The sequence below is a fragment of the Centroberyx gerrardi genome, chromosome 11, assembly GCF_048128805.1.
Source record: "Centroberyx gerrardi isolate f3 chromosome 11, fCenGer3.hap1.cur.20231027, whole genome shotgun sequence".
Lineage (NCBI taxonomy): Eukaryota > Metazoa > Chordata > Actinopteri > Beryciformes > Berycidae > Centroberyx > Centroberyx gerrardi.
Window position 1 is genome coordinate 19,169,155 of NC_136007.1, and position 14,561 is coordinate 19,183,715.

Below are 14,561 nucleotides of genomic sequence, written 5' to 3' on the forward strand. Positions count from 1 at the left end.
TTCATTATGATAAGCAAGATGGTTATGAAGACAATCAAAGAAAAGACATTAAAATATTTGCTTTGATAGACATTCACCATCACAATGCAAATGCCAGCAAAGCACATCAAGAAGGGGAAACTGGGTTGCTTCAAAAAGTCCATTTTACTGGTACACACAGTTGAGTGTCTGACGCTTAAAGATAAAAAAAAAACGATATAGAAAAAGGACCCAAACTCATTGTGGAGTAAGCCTTCCTTCTGTCTACACTTATAAGACATTAATAGGATGTGTATAGAGAAATTCATGTACTGTGGTCCCTTTTACTGGTTCTACGGGGATAGAGATCTTTGCTGCCCTCTTGTGTTACATAATCAAGTTGCATGGCCAATGAACATGATATTTCATCTATAAGTAAATGTGAACTATGAGAACTACAGTATGTCTTCCAGGAGGACAGAGCCCCTATCAACAAAGAACCAGCGGTCACCCAATAGTTTGAAGCATTCATTGCTTAAAATTCTAAAACTGTTTCTATAGCAGACACCATTTTCTACTGCCATCATAATGATTGACAGCCCACTGGAGGGGAACACTCAAAATCATTCGGCAAGGACTTGCCTGCAACTATCACTGGGGGGAATCTTCATGCTATTGTTTCTTGTAAATTGTATATTGTATTGTACCATGTTATGCATGTTAACAAGTTCCAAAACAGAAAATAGACAAGGCCTGCATCAAGTTAATTGATTTCCTTAGTAACAATAAGCAGACAAAAATGTATTATGAAGCTATTCTTAAATCAAATATCCTTAATGTGGTTTTGCTCAACTTGTACGTCAGACTTCATTCCAAAACTGTGTATTTTGGAAAGGTTTTGCCACATGAAATTTGAGTCAAAGTTTCAAAATCCCATATGATTCCAACTGTAAAAATAACTATTTGTAGGCAAGGGTCTTAAGATAATAGTAACACCACATCACTTTCATGCCAACAATCAACATCATCATTTTCAAATGGTGGATATCTTATTTTGGAATGAAAGTCCTCAAATGAGGGGCAAAGACAGTCGTTTCTATTACTTCAGAGCAAGAAAACAATCAAAACATCTTGCTTTTGGTTTCATCATACAAATAGCTGCATACACATCGAAACAAATCCTCCGAGTTAAGAGGGTTGCTGCCTCCATGAGTCCCCTGATGCCTTCTTATGACAAGGTAAGATGTTTTTTTTTGTGGCTTAAGGCTAAAATCAGGCTGGTGTTTTGCTGTCCTTGAGTTACAACTACTTTTCCTATCAATCAGCCTCAGGGATTTCTGGCCTGCAGCTGCAACTAATGTGGTACAAACCTGCTTCAATTTAACTAATAAGGTCGTCATGAATAGGACAACAGACAGTGGGAAGGCCTTTCCTGACCAAAATTACTTGTATGAAGCTGTATGACAGAGGATTAGATCCGACCCAATGAAACACTTATGTGAGCATGACCAACTCCCACAAAACCAAACTATTAAACCAGAGATTGAGACTAATCTGCGATGTCTCACTAGGGGAATCTTGTTATGTCTGTATGAATGTTTACTTATATATGGCAGTGTTATCACTTCCAAAACAGAAAATGTAGCCTGATGAACCCCAAATTATCCTAGATAATGATACAGTCACCTTTTTTCCATTTTTTCTTTTCTGACTAACTCATGAAGCTATAAAACATCTACTCATCTGCTGTGGAGTAGGCTAACAGCTTTTGCAGTAAACATCTTTGAAAAGTAAAGTATGCATAATTCAGATATCTGGATTACAGCTGTCTTGCATCACACTGAAGTTGTTACCTACAGTAAGTTAGTGCAGACTTGACATCGGTGAGTTTTCATAAGGCATTCTGAAAGTCATTATGGCTCTAAAAAATGTCATTTTTAGTAAGTTCTACCATGCATTGTCAATGAGGGTAGTGTTTAGAGGGTTTCTAATTAAGGTGAATGTTATATTGCTTTGAAAATTTACAAATCAAGGATGACCCTTTGCTTAAACTTACATATACACAATTCAGTGTAAATTAAATTTAACAGGTGCAATACAGACAGCAGCAGGACACTAGAGAAACTAGTAAATAATACAGAACAGTAGAGAAACTTGCTTTTCTCCACTGTATCTGTTTCTTCTAACTGATGGACACTAGTCTTTACCATATCAATTGAATGGCAAGCATGGCATTAAGATATAATTTGACATAGAGATATTGATGACTGACAGTAGCACTTCTCAATGGCCATAATACCTATGTTGTCCAGCTATAATATTCTAGATTTTGATAGGTAATTGTGTCAAAATATGTATACTAATGTGTGTAAAGTGTCGAATGTCAATATTTGGATATGCCTTTTTATCAGTATTATATGCAATACATCTACAAAAATCCACATATATAAATCAATATGTATATTAAGCGTATGTTTATTATTACTATATACATGTTAGAATACAGAATATAAATCACATGAATAAGTAATGCAGCTATAGAATGGCAAACCCCTTGGTGTTTTCAGCAGTCTTACCCTTGGTAGCTCCTGCAGCCCCGAGATGGTAGATGGCCCCGAGGACGAGCCAGAAGGCCCTCTGCTCCTCAGCGTTGATGCCCAGGACCTTCATGGCCGCTTGCAGCTTGGAGAACTGCTGGGAGGCCCGCTGCTTGTCATCAGACTGGGAGATAACACACACATTCAAATTTATTTGGTTTGTTTCTGGAACTCGATAAAGGAATCTGGATAAGGGAACTTTTCTCCTCACAAGAGGTCTTAAAGGAATGCACCAAGTTTTTGGGAGATTGACCCATTGGTCACCTTACCAGTTAAAGGTGCAATATATGGGATTTTTACTGTCCCATAGCACAACATGACTACATCTGGCTGTTGATCAATAACAGGGTCTGACTCAATGATTATTTTTTATTTTTGCAGCTGATGAGCTTTTTGGTCTCTATTGTGAAAATGTGACTTAATTATTTGTGTCAGCTCCAGGCCACCGTAAACTGTGCCAGAGACTTGTTGATGATAAGTCATAGATTGCTTAATGCCCCTTTAAGTGATGAGAACACACCAACATTGTTCACTCCTGTGCTCTATGTTGCGTGTTACTATTTAGCATATACTCTGTTGAGTGATAGTAGGTGACTAGTATTAAGAAGACTGGCCTTTTAGTTATAAAACGTTGTTAGTAGGTTTATTACATGGCCTGTGGATTTACAATGAAATATCATTAATTCAAGTAACTAGTTTATTTTTGGAACTATTCATCTGCTGCACAGTGATTTTTAGCTGTACACAGTATCCAATCACCCACCACAATCACTTCCTATGTAAACATGCAAAAATGTTATTTTTATAAAATCTCCTATATAGCTGCTACAAGTTCTCATTTTCTCATGTTTGAGATAATGCTAGTCATCCACTATCACTCAACATAGTGTATGTATCCAACGGGCCAGTCTCCCAAAAAACAAGCAGTATTTACCTTGGGCTGTGGCACGATTCCAAATGCATTGTTTTCAGCAAAGTGGTTGAGGTGCAGCTCAGTTCTGATGAAGAAACCAGTTATCAGTCACAATGACAACAAGGCAGAGGATTCAACGTCTCTTGTGCCTGCCAGTACCTCAGCCATTGTGACTTGAGGGATGAATTTCGGTATTGAGTCTGGCACACAACAAAGCATTCCCCAAAAGCAGCAATACTTCACCCGATGTATTAAAATAAGAAATACAAAATCCAGTGAAAATCACCAGTGCAATTCTGCCTCCAATCTCCTATGTGGTGTCAGTAAACACAGACTATACTATGGACTGTAATGTGCTTTTGGTATGATAGTATAGAATTCATTCTAACCTAAGGGAGCTGTCTACTCCGGCCATCAGATAGTAAAACACATTAAAGGTGGACTCTCCCTCCGGTCTTCTTGTCACCCTCGTCTTCTCCAGAAGCATGGTCTGAAAGGACAGAGCAGGACAAGATATTACCACGACATCTTTAATACAATTTCTTATAGACAAAGCATAATTATGAAGCATGAGGGAGTTTGTGTAAATCTAAATAAGATTTTGATATCTCATCTGAACTCATAGATGTATGTATGTGTAGGAGGTTCAGTGGTTGGACCGCACCAATGGCTTTGAGTTTATATGTACCTGGATAGAGGCTGAGGTCACCTGGCCAGCCTGGTCAAAGTCCAGGGAGACAACATGGGAGAAGCGGCTAGCGTTCCCATTCATAGAGGTGGAGGCATTCCCAAATGCCTCCAAAATTGTGTAGACCGCCTGCCATTTCTCTGCTACAGGAAACAAAAGAGAAATAAAGTCATTTGGGGGGAAAAATACATAGAAAACTAACATCTGTCATGTCCTGTATACTGAATACTAAACAAACATCAAGCAACTTCCTAACACAATAACCCGCATTGAATTCTGATGAAAAAAAAATTATAGTTTGGATCAGTTTCAACCTACTGGAGAAGGTTTTGCTGGTGCTGCCGGCAATGGTGACCAGGTATTGGACCAGATGTTGACAGTTGGTAGTCTTGCCACTGCCACTCTTGCCCAGCAAGACAATGGACTGGTCCTGGCGAGTGGTCAAGAGGTTCCTGTAGGCGGACTGGGCCATGCTGTAAATGTGAGGGGCAGTGTCCTCCCTCCTACAGCCCTTAAACATGTGCATCACCTGATGGGAAGATAGAAGCAGAGAGAAGGAGAGGGGGAGGTGGTTGTCTATATCATATTCCATCTTTGCAAGTTTATTTCATTCTAATGATCCTTTCTTGTGTTGTGCTATTCCATAAGAGGTGTGCTAGTACGTGTGCAGGCTGCAGCCTACCTTCTCAGAATACATAGAGGGGGCACTAATGGGGTTAATGACCACCATGTTGGGCCCAGCGTGGGTGTGGACCAGGTTGCCGCCGTACCGCTGGCGCAGGGAGTGCATCACACTCGACTCATTCAAATACTGCAGAGAGGCCAGGTCCTCCACTCGGTCAAACATCGGAGGGTTTGCCTAAAGTTCAGAGTCAAAAGATGTCATACCGTCACCCTGTGTCATCATCAGTAATGAATGAAGTTCATAGCTAATGATTAAATACCTTCTCCACATCATCCTCATCCACATCCAACAGAGATCCGTCACTCTCCAGTCGGATTTTCACCTTCCCCTCCGGCAGACTGCCTGCGTCCGTCTTCAGGAGAGTGGCTGCATCACCAGAAAGAGGAGAGTTTGTTTATCATGACATATTATCTCAACCTGACTGCAAAAACTGCATCTTATCTCACACATTTGTAGCATCTGTAGCAGGTGAATCATCCTTAATAATGAGTAAGTTCCATAAAAATGAAACAAAAGGTCAGTGTTAATTAAATCAAAAATGTTTTCTATTCTTTAAAAAAAATTCAAAACCCATTTCTATAGTTTGTCCAACAATCAAATGTCGCCCAGACACAGACACACAAAGTAAGTTGAACCTTTGCTGTAAAATACTCCTTAAACTGAAATAATTTAAAACATGAAGCGGACATTAATAGAAGTCCTTACTAACCCAAGGAAAATCCATCCTTGTGGACGAGCCATACTTTTTCGGTGTTGTACCAGGCCCGCTCTGCAGCTAGCTGCTCCTCAGTCTTCCCCTGTTAGATCCAGTTAATAAACAAGGTGAGAAAAACTCTTAAAAACAACAAAAAGTCTTGACATATTGAACACTAGAAAATAAAGGAGCAAGTAACCTCCTGCATTTAGAATATCAATGCACTGAAAACAAACGATTGATAAAATATAGATTATTGTTGAATGACTGATGATTAAAAGTTCATATTCTGTTTTAAAATACGCACATGCATACACTGGAGTTTCACCAAAAAAAATCATGCTTCAGTTTAAGCACTGGCACCAATTACTACACATTCAGGCAAGACATAATGTGGGAGCTGGATTCATTGGGTGGAGGGCTTCTTCTGGCATGAAATCCTGCATGAACATGTGTGAGCTGGTCCGTTTCCATGTTGTACTCACAGCATTAATGTCAAATCAGGTCCTTTACCCACCAGCCCACCCCAGAACAACTTGAGTTCCCATCTTTCCCTTTGAGAGCCCTTCAGAGCTCACTGAGCACGCTCTGGGTCCTTGCATTTCATTTGTTCAATAACAAGGCCACACAGAAGGAAGGAGAGAGAGGGGTGTTTCATCACAGCCCACTGTTACTAACAATAGAGGTAGTCATGCCACACTGTCACACACTATGCTAGCGTATCACATGGATTCTAGAAATACAGAGTTTAGCAGGGATTTCAAAGAAATACACATAAATCTTTACACACATAGGAAACAGAAACGGTCAAATCAAATGAGATGTGTGGAGTGTCATGCATAGAGACATGCAGTGCAGATTAACCGCATGTTACAGGAAAGATACCTGGTACAAATATATTAAAAAACTAATTATTTGTCAGAATAGACATTCCAAGCAAACCAACTCAAAAGGGCACAATATGGAGGAATGCAATCAAGCTCACTGAATAACAAAGCTAGCGCACTGTCCCTGGAGCAGGTGGGGGTTAAGTATATTGCTCAAGGATATTTTGACAGGTACGGCTACAGGGGGGATCGAACCCGGTGAGGGGATGACCTCACTAACTACTAGGCCATCCTGGCCCCCACTTTTACTAGTTCATCACAGACAGAAAGAAAACTATTGATATTGTCTCACAAACACACATCACTCTGAAACATGGGGGGATGCAACCAGAACTAGTCAGGAATAGCCATGGCCAGACCTTAGATTGAGTGGCTGCAGCGTGTGCTGCCTGTAGGACGGCCACTGGGTCCTCAACAAGCCTAGACTGGAGAAGGGAAGGAGCAGGAGTCAACTGAGAACTCTGTTACTTTAGTGACTTGCTTCAACACTAAAACACATTCAATTCAATTCAACATTATTGTCATTCACAAGTGCACAGTGGAACGAAAAACGTTTTCTTAAGGTCACAGTGCATCCAAACATATCCAAACAAAAAAACAAACAAACAAATACAAACCAAACAATGCACAAGGCAACACAATGCAATAATGCAATGGTAGGTCATGGTGCATTCGGAGTAAAAACAAGACAATACAATACAGTGCAACAAGAAGAAAAGTGTGACAATTCTATGGTAAGTGACTGATTTCAGTCATTCAAGTATGTCAGCATAGCAGAATCACAGTATTTGGGTGTTAATCAGCAGGGATTAGGCCACTAGATGCAAGGAAGTACAGTATGTAGGTATATACGAACATGCATTAAAGTATAAAAGTATTGCCGTATGAACAGTCAGAGTTAATAAAATGGCTGCTACACAGTAAGGTTTAAATGCAGGGCAACATGCAGCCAACTGCAGTACAATGTAATATTCATAGCTACATCTGTACTTCAAAAGGCTCTGCAGTGAACTGGCCATGGATTGAGAGTGCATGTTAATTAACATGGCTTTACCAATCCAGTGGAAGTGAGACCTGCAGAAGTAAGGGGTTCCCCAACTTTTTCATGTCAAGGACCCCTAAATGGACCCCCATTAGATTTTTACTAGGAAACCATATCTGAGAAAAAAATGTTGTTGTTACTTATGATTCAGTATTGAATTGCATAACTATCTATGCTGGGGTAAACAACACTGGAAAGTGAAATGTATGATCAAAACAGTCATCATTACACATTCTCTCATTGTGTTCATTGTCTAGTGAATGCACTAGTAGTAAAATTAAACTATTCTTCATTTTGCTGAGGACCTCAAGGAAACCAGTCAAGGACCCTTGGACCCCACTTTGGGAACCACTGGGTTATGTCATGTTAGAGGGGGTTTCCAGGCCCTCTGCATGACCCCAGAGAGAAATGCAGTGAGGGGTGAGGGGACAAAGACAGCAAGCAAGCACAACCAAAGTAGGGCAGAGAGGGGTCAGTAGAGGAGAACAAGCTTACAGTCTAGCACTCTAAGTCACACCCTGAAAGAGGGCTGAGGAGGTGAGGCCAGCCCAGGGACAGGCATGGCATAAGGCAGGCTGTACCTGAGAGGACTTGGGGCCCCTGGCAGGCTAGCCATGCAAGCAGCAAAGAGGACAGCAGCAGGTCAAGATCCAATGACCCACAGAAAAGCAAAAAGAGAAACACAGGACAGGACATGAGACAACAGGAGTTGAAGGCAAGGAGAGGGAATGAGGAGAAGTGTCTTTCAGTGCTCTAGACTTTGAGAAAATAAACAATCAGACACTGCCAAATAGTCAAACAATGCCAAAGGGCAAAATAAATCAATGTAGCTGCTCCTCTGGACCTGATAACAAAGAAATGCATGCTATTGAAAGAATAAGTGCCAGGCAACGAGAGGCAGACAGTAAGCTAAAGCTGTTAAATTGTCAAAAGGGTGTTCAAGTAAAACCAGTCACAAGAGTTCATGCCAGTCTTTTCTGAAAAATTACAAATCAATCACTTAGCATATAACTCAAGACAGTGTTTATGAATGGTTGGAGATTAAAATCAATCTCCTAAAATCATCCACACAGAGTAACGTGTCCAACTCATATTGCCCAAGAGAGCCTAAGGTTACTTTTTACATTTCATTTTCACCCTTACTAACTGTGGTGCATTGACAAATGGCTTTATGTTGACTCAAAGGCAGTTATCCTATGACTTGGACTCATAGGCTCAAAGCTGAACAGCACAACATGGGCAGGGTTGGTTCAAATTTCACACCAAGTGTCCACCAACGCGGGGCACCCCTGTAATTGGAGCCCTAGCAGTGGGACAGCTTGGGACAGCCCCATGTGGAGCTTGGTCATTTCTGCACACATTTCCTTCTTGCTGGGGAGCAAGCGGTTGACACAACTGATAAGCCTGGGTAAAGCAATGGCAGCTACAAACCAAACAAGCTGAAGGAGAGAGAAGTTACATCATTGCCATTGACGGTAAAGATCCTCCTCACACGCTTGTGATCCTCCTCAGTGGGAATCAGCTCTGGAACCTACAGTATTCGTCGCCAGAAAGATTTAAGATAGCATGAAATGGTCCTAAAGTGAGATGTATGGTTCAGAAGTAACTGCTATGATTGTCCAGTCTAGACAAGCTGAAAACTAAATGGACGCCCTATTGATCCTCCATTCCCCTTAACTGCGATGGATTACATAAGAAAAGCATTCGATGAAAAAAATGCCAGGCATGAGTTTGAATGTGAGGAGCACACACTATTATCTGCAAGATGGAACACACACCTGTTCAATCTGTGTAGAGTGAGCCTGGGTCAGTGCAACAGGGCAGGGCTTACCATTGGGGGCCACAGAAGGACAAGATGCCTCCTTTACCTTTGTACAATACATACAAATATTCACACATAAACACATATACAAACAGACAGACAGACAGACACACACACACAGGGAAGGTATTAACATGGGATGTAACCGTGATGATGACATATTGTTTGAAGTTTTAGCTCCATATTTTCCTTTTAACTTTAGATTTAATTTGACACATCCAATTTGACAACCACAAATAACCTCAAGGAATGTTTGGCCCAACTAATTTTCCAGTTAATTCAATCAGAAATGAGTAAGGAGAAACAACTATTCAAATATTTGTATATTTATGCTCTATAGCAGAAGCATAGTTAGTAAGTTATATTTATGCTTATTTAACCACCAATGTACTCCAAATTGCCTAACAGTAATTAAGTAATTTAGTTTAGTCGCAGCTGAACCCTCATACAGATGTATTGAAATGCAGGAATAGTACCTGAAAAATAATACATCAAAAGTCTTATGATGTTTATGGGTTGCAGAAACATAATTTCTATCACTTAAATTGTATGTTAAATTGATTTCTTGACCCTGCTAACATACCCTTAGGATTAGGAATCAAGTCTCTTTCTGTTAGTTATATATGGCTAAAAACAAAATGGATAAACCATCCAATGGTGGAAATCCCACATCCGGATCACAACCAAAATCTAATCACTTGTTCCTTGGCCAAAGGACTATCTGTCCACCAAATTTTATAGACATCTGTTCATATGTTTTTGAGGTATCCTGCTGACAGACAGACAGACAAACAAACTTCATAACAGGGGCAAAAACATAATCTTGGCAGAGGTGAAATTAGGAAAGGTGACAGTGTGCAATAGTTTGAACTCAATAGTACTGCTATAAAATAACATTCCTTTGGATGTAGAAGTTCAGACAATAATTAAAAACTTAGCTGAAGCTGAACTTAGTTGCCTAAGTACCACCTCCAAGTAGTACATGCTCATACATTACAAACCAGAATCTTGGTTCTCTGGTTTCTGGCTTTGGGAGAGGGTTGTTCAATTGACAAGAAATACTTATTAGTCTATAAGAATAACATATTAATTCTGATTCCTATTTCTTAAACGTGAATCCCAAAAGAGCTTCAATGCCTCGGGCTCGGCGCCCCACAGCTGTAGGAGACATACTAAAACTTAGTGCTACGCCTGCAGAGGATGACAGTAATGAGTCACGGCTCAGTGCTCTTAGACCAACTCCAACTGACCAGACTCCCAGAGGACCGGCCATGAGCACACCCTTATACCCACTGATGAAGCCTAGTCATGAGCAGGTAGACGCACCCTGCTACCCTTCAGTTATTCAGGGTGGTTTCATTATATCAAGGCAGATCAAGGCTCTTTTTGGCAGAAATCAGAAACAACTTGTAATTTGGGAAAAAAAAGTAAGAAGAGGCAAATTCACCCACCGTGATGCTGCACCCTGTTAATAACAAAGCTGAGAAGTAGCCTAATTATAGTCAAAGTCATAAGAAGAAAAAAGTCATGGTGATCCATAACCATAAGCACTCTAGTAGAAAGTGTCTTTCAGGGCAAACATAATTGAGGAGGGTGCATATATATGAACAGTAATGTCTATGTTAATATCACACAGCATGCTCCACTACATGGTCTAGTAGCAAACAGGCACATCTGTCACTCTGTACCTCCGATTTCTTTACAGCAATTGAACGAGGTTTTGGGATGAACCCTGCAGGGGGGGCCAGAGGGTCTGTCTTTGGGACAGGGATGAAACCTGCAGGTCTCACCAGGGGATTCTGTTTTGGGGGCATGGGGTTGGATTTTGATGCAGGGATGAAACCAGCTGGAGGGGTCAGTGGATTTTGCTTGGGGGCTGGGATGAAGCCAGCGGGAGGGGCCAAAGGGTCGGATTTGGGAGCAGGTATGAACCCAGCCGGAGGGGCGAGGGGGTTGGACTTTGGTGGCAGAGGGTTTGGCGGTGCAGTGGTGGACACAGATGTGGATGCGGCCGCCTCTGTTTTTTCCTCTGCAGGTTTCTCTTCTTCCTCCTCCGCCTTTCCTTTCTCCTCCTCCTGCTGCTTCCCCTCTTCTTTCTGATACAAGTCCTCCTTGCGGTCTTGGGTGCGGGTGCGAGGCCGGTGCTCCTTGGTTCGGCCTCTGCCCATGAGGCTGGTCAGGCCCATGGATATGTCATCCTTCTCCACCTGGCCGCCAGCCTTGGTGGTTTTGGGCACAGGGTTTGCAGTAGTGGCAGCTCTGGCAGACTCAGAGATAGTGGGTTGGTTCTGCTCCTCCATCCCACCAGGAATCACTCGCCTAACAACCCTTCTCACAATCTTCACCACCTTCTTACTGCCAGGACTCTGCTTCCCCCCTGGGGTGTCCGGACCGCCCATGGCACCGTTACTACTGAATTCTTCAGCTGATGATGTAGTTGGCTGTGGGCCGCTTCCTGTGTCTAGAGCAGGTCTAGTGACGGGCTGAGGCTGACTACTATCGACATCAGACTGGATACAAACAGAGCGGGGCAGACAATAGTGAGGATTATTTCCCTGGCTGACGTAAGTACGCTGTCAAAGAACTCAACAGTAGGTTCTGGGCTCTGAAACTCAGTAAGGATTATTCTGAAAAGGATTTAAAGCAGCCACTGCCACTTGTGTACCTCACAACCCTCACCCATTAAGAGCTACTATGCACCGAAAGCAAGGAGACAATGTAAGTAGCCATTAATTTATTTACTTTTGCTTTGGTTCAATAATTCACCTTTTCTATCCAATATCACCTAAATCATTTGAATCTGTTGTTTATGTATTGTGACGTATTGTTATATATTATTATGTATTAATACAGTTGACAGGCAAAAAGAGAGAGAGAATCAAAATTGTAAAAATAAAAGGTATATATTTTTAGATATCTTCAATCACGACTCCTGAGGTATTCCTTTCTTGTTTTGATATGAATGCAGCTACACAGGCATAGGCCCTTCATTATCATGAAATTGCCTGGCGAAGATCAAAGGACACTGTGTTTTAGACAGAGGCCCAAGTTATAGAAAACACATTAAATGTTAGAAATGTTTCACTGATAAAGCCATGCTGTAATCACTGTATTCTATATGCAGTTGTGGCCCCAACAATAATGAAGGTCACCAACAGCCTTCAGTTATTTAGATTATTTATTAACAATTATAGCCTTCATCACCTATTCCCAAATTCACTGGAAAGCTATCTAACTTCTTTATACCACTGATAAGTAAAATGGCTTTAGCTTGCAGCAGTCTGCCTAATACTACAGTATACAGAACTGGTGGCATCATGTGAATTACTGTCCAAAAGCATGCAGGTTAAATGGCACTTACATTTGGTTCTTTGTCAACTTTAACCTACATGAGGGGAAGCAAAAAAAAGAATGATCAAACCGTGGATTCAGACCAAAGCTTTTCGATTTACACAAAAGAGAACATTTCGCAACAACAAAATCAAGAACCACACACAGATATGAACTGTGAGGCCAAAAACACAGAAAAGTAAAGCAAGACTTCCCTTGTGCTCCCAGAATGAAAAGCGTGATTTGTAAGCCATGATGATTGCCCAGAAGTCATGGGACGAGCTGGGCGGCGAGGAGAACAAGGACAAAGGATGGAGAGAGAGTGAGACGGAGACAATGGAGGAAAGGAGGATGTAAGGCAGAGTGATGTAGGGTGGGAACTAAGGGGTGAACGATGAAGGACTGTGGACTTGCTTTCTGCACACGACAGGTCAAATACCAACAGGGCAGTGGGACCATGCAGCACTGAGGACAGAAGACATGAAGAACAGGATGAAATGGATAGTTCACTTGCTTCACACCAGAGGAGGCGTGGAAAACATGGAGACCAAACAAGACATGGCTTACATACTCCAAAGTCAATATTAATCTTAGAATCATCTGCAGATTTATAGTTTATTATTATATGGTGAGCATATATTAACAAAAAAATTCTGCTTATTTCAGTGTTCTTAATCGTGAGCCTTACTCTCAATATCAATTACTACAACTCAGATGCAAACTGAAAAATATTTCTGTTTTTACTCAAAATGATCAAAAAACGATCCCATAGCTAAGGGCCTAAGGTTTTCCTGGCTCTCATTCCAACTGAATGAACGATGACAAGATCACTACTTTCACTTGTTCCATTTGTAGTTATGACACAAAGCCAATCAGAAAACATGCAGTTCAACTGCAGACAACAGAAAGAACAGCACAAAATGTCTTGTGTTGCTGACAGTAATGAACACACAGCCAGAAGGACCAATTGACAATGGGAGTAAACAAACATCATTGGGAGTGTCGCACTTAGACATCACTGTAGTTTATAATCAAGCACCATGCTACTTGCTCACCTTTGAAGAATACCTCATACCACTGCTTGAATTTTCATGTTTTAACTGATTAAAAAGTGGGCCTTCTGCTTATTTACAAGACAGAACTAAAATGAGTTGCGCAGCAACATGTTTCACTGTCTCTGACCCAGCTTTCATCAGAGTCCACTCCTATAAATAGTTTCAGCAGCAAAGGAGGCCATTCTGAGACGCAATCAGAGCCCTAATGGAACTGCTACAGCAGAGCATGTACACCCTGAGCAGATCACACCACTAGCCACAAACACACTCCACACGAGGCCTGAGCCTGTTACCTTTTCTCTAGGCCTAGTTAGCCTTCCAGTCTTCCCTCTCTCACTGGAGTAGCGCAATCAGGGGCAGGGTAGGGTCAGACGTGGGTCTGGGGAAAGCACTCAGTCCGTAGTCCCAGCTGAGTGGGAGGGCAACCACGAGGGCTGGACGTCACAGTCAGCACAGTAAAGCTCTGGACTGAGGAGCGGCGGGGTAATGTGATAGGAGCCGGGCAGGCACAGCATGCCGGATGCAGGGCAGGGAGATAGAAGGGGGACAGCTGCTGGGATACAGAGGGGCTATAAATAGAATTTGCAGAACCACACCAATTACCTCTGCCCCCTCTCCCTGCCACTCTCATCCCCTGCTGGGTGCCCCACACATCTGATGGTGGAATCAGAAAGGTGGTCTCCCTCATCAGGTGCTACACAAACTTTCTTATACCCTCCTGGCAACTCGGTCCCCAGTGGAGCAAACAGTGGATGATCCCTTTCCATTTGAGGCAGACAGAAAATCCAATAATGCAATCAAGAGAATGGGAAACGCTCCCAAGATCTATGGTTCAGAAGTAAGTGCTACAATTGTCCACTCATGACAAAGTAAAAACTGAATGAATGATC

General features: G+C 41.8%; 2 protein-coding genes across 2 annotated transcripts in view; both read right to left on the minus strand.

Moving 5' to 3' along the window:
* LOC139931800 (unconventional myosin-XVIIIa-like) overlaps positions 1-14,561 on the minus strand; it is a 69,791-nt gene that overhangs the window by 41,764 nt on the left and 13,466 nt on the right. Inside the window, exons 3-10 of the mRNA XM_078286545.1 lie at positions 5,551-5,638; positions 5,101-5,207; positions 4,839-5,015; positions 4,475-4,685; positions 4,157-4,299; positions 3,858-3,958; positions 3,490-3,553; positions 2,535-2,679 (exon numbers count right to left, since the gene is read on the minus strand). Of these exons, the coding sequence (XP_078142671.1) occupies positions 2,535-2,679; positions 3,490-3,553; positions 3,858-3,958; positions 4,157-4,299; positions 4,475-4,685; positions 4,839-5,015; positions 5,101-5,207; positions 5,551-5,638 (1,036 nt within the window). The remainder of the gene's footprint in view (positions 1-2,534; positions 2,680-3,489; positions 3,554-3,857; positions 3,959-4,156; positions 4,300-4,474; positions 4,686-4,838; positions 5,016-5,100; positions 5,208-5,550; positions 5,639-14,561) is intronic.
* Positions 8,680-12,870, minus strand: LOC144541760 (uncharacterized). Its single transcript, XM_078286658.1, has 5 exons — positions 12,808-12,870; positions 10,975-11,796; positions 9,243-9,332; positions 8,924-8,995; positions 8,680-8,685 (listed from the first exon to the last, which is right to left on the minus strand). Exons 1-5 carry the CDS (start codon positions 12,868-12,870, stop codon positions 8,680-8,682), a joined length of 1,053 nt encoding a protein of 350 aa, XP_078142784.1.

Excerpts from the sequence above, each read along its gene's own strand:
- LOC144541760 (XM_078286658.1), bottom strand. The coding sequence starts at position 12,870 with ATGGCTTACAAATCACGCTTTTCATTCTGGGAGCACAAGGGAAGTCTT. Across the intron at positions 11,797-12,807 it reads GTCTTGCTTTACTTTTCTGT|TCTGATGTCGATAGTAGTCA; the intron begins GTTTTTGGCCTC and ends GTTTGTATCCAG. Across the intron at positions 9,333-10,974 it reads TTGCTGTAAAGAAATCGGAG|GTAAAGGAGGCATCTTGTCC; the intron begins GTACAGAGTGAC and ends TATTGTACAAAG.